Source organism: Branchiostoma floridae, chromosome 1 (assembly GCF_000003815.2).
Source record: "Branchiostoma floridae strain S238N-H82 chromosome 1, Bfl_VNyyK, whole genome shotgun sequence".
Lineage (NCBI taxonomy): Eukaryota > Metazoa > Chordata > Leptocardii > Amphioxiformes > Branchiostomatidae > Branchiostoma > Branchiostoma floridae.
Window position 1 is genome coordinate 23,478,344 of NC_049979.1, and position 12,832 is coordinate 23,491,175.

The 12,832-nt window shown below is 46.3% G+C and overlaps 1 protein-coding gene across 1 annotated transcript in view; it reads left to right on the top strand.

Moving 5' to 3' along the window:
- LOC118416682 overlaps positions 1-12,832 on the top strand; it is a 53,018-nt gene that overhangs the window by 11,315 nt on the left and 28,871 nt on the right. Inside the window, exons 2-7 of the mRNA XM_035821902.1 lie at positions 5,525-6,051; positions 6,451-6,697; positions 6,871-9,279; positions 9,402-10,365; positions 10,741-12,338; positions 12,606-12,761. Of these exons, the coding sequence (XP_035677795.1) occupies positions 5,525-6,051; positions 6,451-6,697; positions 6,871-9,279; positions 9,402-10,365; positions 10,741-12,338; positions 12,606-12,761 (5,901 nt within the window). The remainder of the gene's footprint in view (positions 1-5,524; positions 6,052-6,450; positions 6,698-6,870; positions 9,280-9,401; positions 10,366-10,740; positions 12,339-12,605; positions 12,762-12,832) is intronic.

Sequence of the window (12,832 nt, forward strand, 5' to 3'; positions counted from 1 at the left end):
GTCCTTTTTTGGTCAAAAATTGGTCAAAAAATCGCAAAAATAAGCATTTTGTTGTACTGTACACCAAAAGTGTTATTGAATTTATATGGGGGCATTATCAAGGCACATCTCTGTCAAATTTCAGCTCATTTGGTTGTAATACCAGGGTACAGGGGCCAAAAGTGTCCTTTTTTGGTCAAAAATTGGTCAAAAAATCGCAAAAATAAGCATTTTGTTGTACTGTACACCAAAAGTGTTATCGAATTTATTTGGGGGCATTATCAAGGCACATCTCTGTCAAATTTCAGCTCATTTGGTTGTAATACCAGGGTACAGGGGCCAAAATATACAGTTTTGGTCTAAAATTGACCAAAAAATCTCAATTAAATCATTTTAGAGGCAGATATGAAAAAACTGAGAAAAAAGCATCAAGGTATTGGCCCATTCTACCCCTGTGCCAAATTTCAGGTCATTCGGTCCAGGAACGGCGGAGATGAATCACTTTGAAGATTTGACAGGAGAAAGAAAGAAAGAAAGAAAGAAAGAAACATTACGAATACAATATATTTCACCATACTATGTATGGCTGAAATATAAAAAATGAAAAAAACACCTAAGGGTATTGGCTTACTCTACCTTTGTGCCAAATTTCAAGTCAATCGGTTAAAAAACGGCGGAGTTGATTCGATTTGAAGATTTGGCAGGAGAAAGAAAGAAAGAAAGAAGAAAGAAAGAAACATTACGAATACAATATATTTCACCATACCTATGGTATGGCTGAAATATAATGATGCCAGTCTATCACATTAAACGAGTGTCACTTTTTATTCACCAGTGCACTTATTGAATACATGAATGCCTTGTTGGCTATGATACCATGTTTTGTCGTGTCAATTCTTGTTTACAATGTTTATGGTGCCTATTTTGACAATGTGGCCAACTTGCTTTTTTACCCATCTTTTTTTCGCCCTATCTCGCTATTTTTGCAGTCTGCTAAGGGTGTCTTACATAAGGTTTCCTTTCTGTAAGAATGAGAAGCTAACTGCATGTGTTCCGACTCTATCGGTCTTCTTTAGTCTCAGTACTAGTATATAAATTACCAACGTCTCCACTGCCTACCCTGGGAGCCAGACAGAAACGGGTAGCTAGCGAGATTTGTTCGCGAGTTTTGTTCAGTCCGCCGACCTCACATTAGCGCTCCGGGGAGTTTCAGCCCGGAGGAGTTATCGCTACCCTCTTCCTAATCGGGCTTAAACTCCCCGGGGCGCTAATAGGAGCTCGGCGGGCCTAATTGTCTTGGGCTACCGAATAACTGTCCTAGCCTGCCTGATCTCGGATGGTCCCCAGGGTACCACGGCCTAGCAATCTGGATCCAATTCCATGGATCTGCGGGCCTGAGTTCGATCCCAGGGTCGGCTCGGTTCGGCTTGGACATGTTGTAAGACATGTAAGAGATCTTTCGGAAGGGACCCCGACCTAAAATGGAACTACCTTGTTCCTACCTGGCCTGACGAACTCTAAGAGTTCTCTATGATGATAAAAGCTCCTTGGACAAACCCAGATGACTTTCTATGTCCCATCCCGCGGTGTTGGGGGAGTACCCTGTGACGTCTTTTCCGGTCTCATGTTCCCAAAATAGGGGGCGCTTCGTCAGTTTTCTCCAAAACAAGGACGTTATATAACCAACTGAAGTATATGTACGTAACATTCATAAAGTTTTTCCCCAAATAAAGGACATTATCATGTAACACCAAAATGTAACGTGTCTGGTTTTTAATTCCGTAAACGATTGCATGCTGCCAACTGGTGACGGTAACCACATGCTGATGCGAACAGGCCTTTATCACAACTTTGTCAAATTAATTCACCAGTAGGAGAACCGTGGATCTCTGTTTGGAGAATTAATGTGATAAGGGGGTTGCAATCACATTAATTCTCCAGTAAAGATTTCTGGATCTTTCTATGGAGAATTAATGTGATAAGGGGGTTGCTATCACATTAATTCTCCATATAAGAATCGTGGATCTCTTTATGGAGAATTAATGTGATAAGGGGGTTGCTATCACATTAATTCTCCAGTAGAAGATTTCATGATCACTCTATGGAGAATTAATGTGATAAGGGGGTTGCTATCACATTAATTCTCCAGTAGAAGATTTCTGGATCTTTCTATGGAGAATTAATGTGATAAGGGGGTTGCTATCACATTAATTCTCCATATAAGAATCGTGGATCTCTTTATGGAGAATTAATGTGATAAGGGGGTTGCTATCACATTAATTCTCCAGTAAAGATTTCTTGATCTCTCTATGGAGAATTAATGTGATAAGGGGGTTGCTATCACATTAATTCTCCAGTAAAGATTTCTTGATCTCTCTATGGAGAATTAATGTTATAAAGGGGTTGCTATCACATTAATTCTCCAGTAGAAGATTTCTGGATCTTTCTATGGAGAATTAATGTGATAAGGGGGTTGCTATCACATTAATTCTCCAGTAGAAGATTTCATGATCACTCTATGGAGAATTAATGTGATAAAGGGGTTGCTATCACATTAATTCTCCAGTAGAAGATTTCTGGATCTTTCTATGGAGAATTAATGTGATAAGGGGGTTGCTATCACATTAATTCTCCATATAAGAATCGTGGATCTCTTTATGGAGAATTAATGTGATAAGGGGGTTGCTATCACATTAATTCTTCAGAAGAAGGTTGAAAATCCTTTGGCGAAAAAATGTGACAAAGTTTTTACTTATAGCTATCACATATTTTGTAATTATCACGCTTTTCATGAGAAATACTTTTTTGAGCTAAAAGAATGAGATAAATAGCTTCAGCTCTTCAGGCGAGACAGTTGCTCTCTTGTTTTCCTGACTTAGCCTCACCTGTGTCTCCCTAAAGCCGACATTTCCTGTGAGTCAGGTGGCTGGAGTCTTGCCAAGGGGGATCCCTTGGGGAGAGAACGCAGCCAGTGTTTCCAGCAGTTTCTCGACAACCGTCGCTAACTAATCTATAAACTACAAACGCTTTTTCTACACTTTCTACCTTCGTCAAGGAGGTTGTATATTAGGCAGCGCTTGTCTGTCTTTCAAACATCTTGCAAATCAGAGCCTCGTTTATATCGAGCAGATGATACTGCAGACTTCTTTGTCTGGATAATACCAAGGAGGGTATTGATAGAACCTTCTAGATATTCAAGCTTTCCCGTCACATAACAAGGAGGGGTGACAGAAAAAAATCGAATAAGACAAACACCGGATATAATCCATGCACATGTGGGCCATATTTACATAAACAATCAGACCCATTTATGATACGTCACTCGAAAAGGTTAACATAATTTTATTATGACCGCGGAACTCAAGTAACAAATATGTTTATGCTCCTGTACTAGCTGTACCCGATACTGTGATGGCTGATTGGTCATTTGATCATTTGTTAGCTGCGAACAAGATTAACGGCTCTCTCCACCCCCGGCATCAAGATTGATACACTCTGTGGTCCCACGCTACAACAACACATCCAAAGTCATCCAGCGGAAAGCCCGGTGGAAGTGTTGGTGGGAAGAGCTGTTTACACTACAAGCATGGCCTTTGCACTTCAAAGCTTATTTTAAACAGTTGAATGGAGCGTCTGTTGATGAAGACGTCATCGCCAGACTGCCGCCTGGTAAAGTAATCGCTCTGAGGTCCGGCCAGAAATAAGCCAGCTTCCCGTGTGCTGCATGTGTCTTCCCCTTGATCCTTGATATTTTACAGTAGTCTGGGTGCCAACTAGCTACCGGGAGAGCAGACTACACCAAGGCTTACTTTACAGACCCCGCAACACAATTTTCTGTTCTAAGGAGGATTCTTTAAGAAAAGAAAGACCGCACTATGAACAGTGAGAAGAACATATAACGTTATAGTACTTATACTTCGGAGCTATACAGAAGCATAGAAATATTAGAAATTTGGTTGAACCGATGTTATCTCTCTCACAACAGCTATGATAGTGCTAGGCTCTGTGTCAAACAACAGACTGCAGAATTACGTATAGAGATCTACAGAACATCTACATTAAAAAAAATACACAATGCATGAAAAGGTCAACTTAGCGTCATACTTGGGAATCTGGTCATATCTAGAAAACAATCTGCTTCACTGTTGGTATTCTTATCATGACAGTAGATGGGAAGATTTATGAGGCGCATCTGTCCTTCACATCGTGCTACAGACATGACTGTCATGGCACGCCTTCCCAAGTACCATTTCACGGAGAAGCCCATCTCAGTCACCTTGACCTTAGCGTCTCTTCCCTGGAGCTCTGCCCGACGCCTTAGCTTGACCTTCAGGTTGCTCAGGTGACCTTGTGGATTGTGGACGATGTCTGATCGCCCATGCGTGAAGTAGGAAATGAGAATAATTCAGCCTCCCGTTTCGAGGACGTGACCGTGCGTAAAATAAACATAAGAGGCATCACAATGTGTAGCCTGATAATCTCGCTTATAGCATCCCGCCCAACATCCGCCGGTCTCCCTCTAGGGGAGGGGCCAGTTACAGCCCCGGACAGCAGAGTCTGTGTTACACAGACTACACAATGTGTGAATTAGAAGGAACAGAGGAGAGAGTAGTGCTTAGGAAGCAATTCCAAATTGGAACAAGAGTCCTCCGGACACAAACTGCCGTGAAGTAATCATGGTAATTTATGATGTTTGTGATATGGGCCAATGCGTTTGATAACTCTGCACCAGTGCAGGTATGCGGAAATAAAGTATTTCGAGCCCTGTTAACACTATTATCAAGGTGAGGGTGCCGTTCTATACTTCTGCAGCACTACGAAGGCAAAAGCCGCTTTTTCTGATTAGGACCTCAATAACTACCGACAGGCCAAAATCAAAACCACAAAATTAAACAAATCTATCGAAAGGATCTTGAGTTATACCCTGGGGTGTGATCGAAATGTATAATCAAACTTTCAAATGGACTAGCCCCATCGTTAATGGACCCGGCATAGTCGTGATGTTCTAATAACATATATGAAATGCCACTGATAACAGTTAAACGATATAGCAATAGTAGTTATTTCATGAATGTAAAATCAACGTCTAAGTTACATATATTACTACTTTTACACCTTCTTCAGACCCCTTCGCTCTTTGTGGCTTCAAATATGGACAACGCATGATGCAATATTTTTCATGATACTACGCCTATACGTACAACTTGTTCAATCCTACATCCTGGGAAGGTCATCTAGCTAGGTTGAGACTGCAGCCCATCCTTCCTGTGTTCGAGGAGGTGCCTCGAGGAGCACGCGTGCACAGTGAAGGGGAAGGCCGAAGGGCTAGTAACCTCTCCCTGTGTAAATATACCATGCTACTGAAGCAACAAGGAAATCTGCTGCCATATGTACCACTAGCTACAAGGGCTCGAACGAACGATATACTAAATACGGCTTGTAGAGAAGGGACTACACTTTACGTGCATCTAGTCATGTTATGTTAACATGAAAGATATTGCTCACGGTGCCTAATGTATCTAATTGTTTGATCTCTGTCTTACAGGGCACGACGAAGATGTAGGACTTGTCTGCCAGGGGCCTCACATAATGCAGCCCCTGAACGGGTGGCATGGCATCGAGTTTGTTCCTGATAGAACTAACAAGGACGAGAGAAGCGTGCTGGAGTATGTCGACATCATCTATGCTGGGATCTCCACAAGTCTGGAGTCTGCGTCCTCTCTAAGGGTCGTTGGCGTCGCCCCGAAGATCCACAAAGTGCGCATCAAAGCGTCGTCCGGCACGGGGATGGAGTTCGACTCCATGGAGACTCCTCTCAACCTGACGGACACCATCGTGTCGGGCAGCATCGTGTCGGGCATCAACATCACCACTCAAGTGGGCGGAGTCACACTCAGGAACACCAAACTGACCAATAACGGGGAGGACGGGCTGAGGTACTCGTTCAGACACGGGGATTACCTGCCGGGGCCCGGCGACTTCTGTGCGTTCCTCCCGCAGGCAGAGGCGGGCTTTGATCAGTACCCTATTCACCTGGAGGGGAGGTCATCACGGGACAAGGACTGCACCAAGGTAGGTGGAACTAATCAATTATCGAGACGTAGCACGCGTGAGTAGTCCAACTCGAGTAGCCCCGTGGTTAGCGACCCTGCCTCTGAACCAACAGGTCGTGAGTTCGGATCCCGACTGTTGTCGCTCACCAGACATGCACGCTACTAGATCTACGTAGAAAGGGATGTATGGCGCGGTCTGTTACTGATAATGCTTATCGAAAAGAGCTCGAAGAATTTCCTCTGTACAGTGAACCTGTAAATACTGTACATACCGTTTGTCTTATTTGTCACGATCAGTAGAAGATTAAGCTTGTAGAACTCTACTACCTTACACAACAATACCACATGTACATAAAAAATACGGCTTGTCATGTCCTACGTGCCTCAAGGTCATGTCTATAACCCCCTGGATTTACAGGTATTCACGACCAGCCCGGGGCACGTGCTCACTGTGCAATACGTGAAGTGGAAGGGCGTTCCGAGGGACGACTCTTTTCTCCAGGTGAGAGACGGTCCTGACGAAACAGCACCTGTCCTTGGAGACCACAACTTCAGTGAGAACATGCATAAGAGCGTCACCAGTACAGGCAACGTCTTGTTCATGCGGTTCAAGACGAAGAGAGCGTACGACGACTTATTCGAAATCCGGATACTAAGCTCTGAAGGTGAGCGTCATGATTGGCCTTACAGTTAGGACTACGAGAGATAGGTTATCCTGTACTTTTGCAAATCATGTGCAATATTTCCATTCCAGCCCTCTTTCTTTCATCTCTGGAATAGGAGTCTCAATGTATCAAGTACTCGTTTTAGTATGTTTCACTATGTTTTCATTTTTCAGGAGAAAGTGTCGACCTGTCACTGGACAGGTGTCTGCTTCATCGGAACGGCGGGGACGGCGTGGTAGTGCAGAACCTTCAAGGTGAGGTCAAAGTTCAGGAGACGCTTCTAGCGAGCAACGGGAAGGCTGGATTTCACATAGCCAGCGGGATCGGCAACGTGCTGCTGGAAAAGGTCGTGGCGCAGGAGAATAAAGGGAATGGTCTTTTGTTTGACTACTTCGGGGGGAAGGAGGTCATCAAGGACAGCGTGGTGAGCCGGAACGGTAAAGACGGCCTGGCGTCGGCTCCGCCTCAGGTTCTGGAGAATCTGGAGCAGTTCGAGGTCCTCAACAGCACCTTCATTGCAAATAAGGGACTGGCTATCAAACTCAGCTCTACTTGTTCTCTTACGGCCTCCAATATCATCATTACAAAGAATATAATCAATTCCAACGGTGAGGGTGCAGTTGATATAGGCTCCTGCACGATCGGATACCCTTCAAAGGTCCTTGTGAAAGAAAACATGTTCAGGAGGAACTTCGGGCGAGCCTTCGTCATCCGCGATATGAACGAGTTTAACTTAAGAATAGAAGGAAACATCTTCCAGGACAACAGGGACACAACAATACATCTGATTTCCCCAAACGTGCGGTCAGGCCCTGTGGACATTGAAGTCGTCTCCAACAGCTTCTTCATGAACTCAGGTCCCTCAATCATCTATGTGGACCTGATGAACGGAGACACAGACGAACAAATACCAGCACACTCCTTTATCTTCGTCTTTAACGTACTTGAGGAAAACACGGTTACTGTGCCATTCCCCTATCTAATAGGGCGTGCCCTCAGTAACGCTGTTGTCGTCTTCAAAGCAACAAATACTCTCATTGAGAAAAGCATCTTCGATAATCCTGATTCAAGATACGAGCTGTCCACCCTGCTCTTCAGTCCGCCAACCCGATTGCTGGCAACGCGCAACTGGTGGGGAACGAAGAGGAAAGCGGTGATTGCAGCCAGAATATTTGACTACAACAGTCGGTACACCCTGGCTAAGGTGGACTTCACGCCGTACTTGCTCAGTCCTGATATATCAAACCTGACTCTGTCCGGGTCAACTGAACCTGCGAATAAATTCGTGCTTCTCAACAGAACAATAGGGGGAACTATCGGTGGGAACGTTGTCCTGTCGAAGAGGCTGAGTCCTTATGTCGTAACCCGTGACATCAACATCCTTCCCGGCGGGAAGCTCGTCCTGGAGGCCGGCGTGAGGCTGGAGTTTCTCATGCATGTAGGGATGATGATCCATGGACAACTGATAGCCAATGGAACAGAGACGGCAAACATAACGTTAACACTGCACGAACCTTCCCAGGACGGCGGCAACGTGCGGCTAGTTGACGGTAAGGGCCCCTGGGAAGGGCGAGTAGAGGTGCGTCGTGGCGGGCGATGGGGGACCGTGTGTAGCAAAGGATGGGACGCTGCCGACACCATGATACTCTGCAAACAGTTAGGTTATCCAGATTATTACGAATATTTATCCAGACCCGGGCCGTTGTCCGCTCCTATCCTGTTGAACAATGTCTCATGCAATGATCAGGACCACGACATCGTCAAGTGCAGATCGACGCCGGTCGGGAACAGCTCCTGCAAACACCAAGACGACCTGTACGTCGGGTGTCTCCGCGGCCACTGGTCGGGTATCAGGTTTACAGCGTCCACCGGGTACAGTTCCCTCCTATATACGGTAGTCGAGAGAGGCGGTGCTCAGGACAACAATGACTCCCCCATGGTACCGTCAGCGATTCGGGTTGATCTACACAACCACACTTTCAAACACGTGGAAATCCGCGACTCTGCACAGATGGGCATGCACATACTCTACACGCACCCTTTCCGAGACTCGGCAGAGGTTACAAACGTCACGGTGATTGACAGCCCAAACATAGGATTATCCATGCGCTCACCGACGTTCAAGATCATTAACAGCACTGTTTCAGGTAGTGGTAGAGACGGAATAGTATTTGAAAGGCCACAGCACCGCGATCCGTACGTAACTGATGCCGAGGATGTGATGCTCCCACAGTTCCGACACAAAGTCTGTTCAGGCGACAAGACATTGGACAGCAATGATTTCCTTTACGTAGAGCTTGACGAAAACACTGAGTCGGTGTGTACTGATACCATCACGTCACAAGAAGGTTCAGTAATCGGCATAGTTGTGCTAGAAGCCCTGCTGGACCCGTCTGAGGAACTAGTCGTTACGGCAGGATCTCCAGGCAATGACAGCGCCGCCAGAATCGTGGTGGTGACGGACGATCCCCTGGACTACCAGACCCAGAAGCTGGTCGCAACTGAAGGAACTATCACCGTCAACTACCAAGGATCGAGCAGTGGCTTTGGGCTACTACGGATGCTTGTCCTTTCCATTCCAGGTGAGCTTTTACGTTGATAATACTGTTATATTTTGAGAGCCAAGTTAGATGTACTTCTTTGCTTGTTCAATTGAAGTAAATCTTACCCTCCAATATAGCTGAGCTGCTCTCTATCTTTTCAGAACAGACGTTCTCCAGTGAAAGCGGGATCCAGGTGGCGGCCTGTAACATGTCCAACAACCGCGCCAACGGTATCAGGGTCAACTTTCAGTCCAACGAAACGTTGACAACCATCACGGGGACAAACATAGAGAGGTCCGGAATGAGAGGACTGCACGTGGAGAAGAGCCTCGGTAACGTCGAGGTGGCCTTTTCTGTAATACACAACAACATGTACAGCGGAGTGATACTGATGTATTACGGCGGTGCACTAGACATGATCAAAAGCTCGGTAACGAACAACACCAACGGGATAGAGTTCTACGCTGGATATACATGGATAGGAGACAAGATGCCGACGATATATCACACTGTCGAAGACTGTGAGATCTCGGGCAACACGGAACATGCCATCAGCGTGACTACCGACCCACGTAGTGAGAAACTGTGGCAGTTGGAGATTTCGGGCAGTCGTATCACTCATAACCGCGGAGACATCATTCACATCTATCCCATGCAGTCCATCAAAGGAAAATCATACCCCTTCTTGGTATTCACGAGCGTCGAATTCACACACAACGAAGGTCGTGTGATGAGCATTTATGGCATGTACTCGGAGATCCTGCTTCAAAACAGCACGTTTGACAACAATTTCGGCAGTATAATTGACGTACAAGATGCAGGCTCTGTCAAAATGACTATCAGAGACAACAAATTCGTGTCCAACGACTGCGGAGATGCAGGCGTTCTCATGGTGACAGGGAAAGAGAAGAGAATGGCCATCTCACGCAACCTGTTCTACAACAACACGGGCAGATTTGTGGTGTACTTCCAGCTGCTGAGCCAGAGTCTGGACGATGAAAGCCGTCTGATCACCTTCTCCCACAACACCCTGCAGAGTAACCTCTACCGGAGACAGGACGTCTTCAGCGACCAGCTCATGTCATTCGCCTTCGGCATCAGCGGCCTCATGGCGCCCCTTTTAAGGTGAAATTCTTTCAAGTGGTTGTATTGTCCTATTGTTGATAACTGGTAAACTTGTGTACGGCGTAACTAAGTCCCCAGACCCGTGCCGCACAGTCGACGAGCTTTATGCGCATCTATTCAACGGAGCTCGGCGACTTGCGAACATCGGGTTATCCCTAAAATAATGCGATGGTCGATAGATCAATTAGAGCTCGCAGACTCGTCTTCCGGTCAATTTCTGTGCTATGTGACAGGGGTATTAAGAAGCCTCGTCTGGGTAACGTTTCTGTAAGATAGCAACTGACTTTTATTGCCTGGTGGTGCTCACCAGCTGTCTTGCCTTTCTTTTTGATGCGGTAAATTGGTTGTGATCGTCTGTATTATCTTTCCTCACAGATATAACAGATTCCACAATGAAGACCTGAGACTGGAGCTGTTTGTGGACATCCCTGCTGTGTCAGTAGACAGTGAGATCGACGCACGGCTCAACTGGTGGGGGACACCGGAGGAGCACCTGCTTATGGAGAGGATATTTGACTTTGAGGACTGGAACGATCGCGCCTTGGTGGAGTATTTCCCCTTCCTGGCATCACCGGCTGACGATGCCGTTGTCATTGACACCATGGTCCGTTATCGCGGGGACGATACAATCCTAGGCGGCCGGTTATTAGACCATTCAACTCTGACAATAGACCGCAGTCCGTATTATGTTTCATCGGATCTGACTGTGATGCACAATGTCACCCTATCGATCGAGCCCGGTGTGGAGATACGGTTTGCTCCCAGAGTTGGTCTGCTCGTGCTCGGGTCGTTATTAGCTCAGGGAACCGAGAAGGATCACATCACATTCACCGGCATGGAAGACAGCGAAGCACGGTTCATATCTGACACATCCGTCTATGACTTGCCCGTCAGACTTGTGGGAGGGTTTTGGAGAAGTGAAGGGCGACTGGAAGTTTTCTACAGAAATCAGTGGGGGACTGTGTGTAAAGACGGTTGGGATTATAAAGACGCGGCGGTGGTGTGTAGACAGCTAGGGTACGGGCCTCCAGACCAACGTGATTGGAAGTTTAAAATCGATGCCGCGGGCAGACCAGATGGGCCGGTTTGGATGGATAACGTACATTGTAGCGGAGATGAAGGAGTATTGACAGAATGTGCGTTTGGGTCGCTGGGGTACAGCCTGTGCAGTCACAGTTATGACGTTGGCGTCAGATGCGATGGTGGCGCCGTCGGGGAAAAGATCCCGTGGGGCAATGTCCGCTTCTCTGTCGACCAAGCGGTCTACGACCGGCAGGTGTCTGAGTCCTTGTTGGAGTACGTGGACATCACTGGGGGAGGATTTTTACATCAGCGCCGCATAGCGGCTTTACAGGCCACCTACATATACCCAGATATCAAGTTCGTTACCATATCGAACTGCTCTGGAAGCGGGCTGGAAGTTCTTGTTCCCCAGACCGAGACCTCCATCGCCGATAGCATATTCTTGCACAACCGTGGGTCCGGAGTAAATATCATCAGATCAGAATACGACCTGAGAATCAGGAACATTACAACCGTAAACAATAACGATAACGGGGTGAGCTTTTCTCCTCTTGACATCATCGAAAACGAGAGACACTTCGGCTTTTGCTCCTTCTCCGATCCCTCAAGGACTTTACCAGTTAGGAACAGAGCTTTTCTTCATTACAAGTCTTCCTTACTCCGACAAGAGGTCGCCGAAGCCTACAAGATCATCAGGGCCCCAGACGGGTTCGTGGTCGACATCAGAATCCTCACAGGGTCGTTTTACAACCAGAAGAAGCGCATTTCATTCTTCAAGGGCGACAAATTCACAGATGAAGAGCTGTTCATCGTCATCGATGAGATGAACAATCCGAAGGAAAACCAGGTGTATTCAACGGGAACCAACATCGTCGGAATCTCATTTAACAACTATGAAAGGAGTCCCGATTTCGAGTTCCTGGCAGAGATTGTGGCTGTGCCAATATCATGTAAGTTTCTTGCTTTCTGTTGTCAATACATAAATATAGAATACATCTGGGGCATTCTGTAAAACAGATATAGCTACATGTAAATGCCTGTTGGGCTACATATCCTTATCATTTACTGACGATTCAAGGCGATGAAATGTCCTGAAAAGGTACCTGAAATGTCTGACCGTTTTCAAATCTATCCTATAGACTTCGTGCGTAGTCAGTCGTATCTGCATTTCCTTGCCATGTCTTTCTATTCTATAATCATCGTTATCCTTTTTACAGACCCTCCCTGCACGTTTAGTAAGGACTCTCCGTGCAAGTGGAGGGACGTGGAGATGGAGGAGATATCACCGCGCAGCAAGTGGGTTATCTACGACGGGTCTGTTGCCAGTCATTACTTCTACGGCACCAACTATGACGCCGGCGGTGAATACAAAGGTAGGACAGCTTCCAAGTATGATTGTTATCTTTGCCTCCACATATGGGAAATATATTGCTTTTGCTCCGTT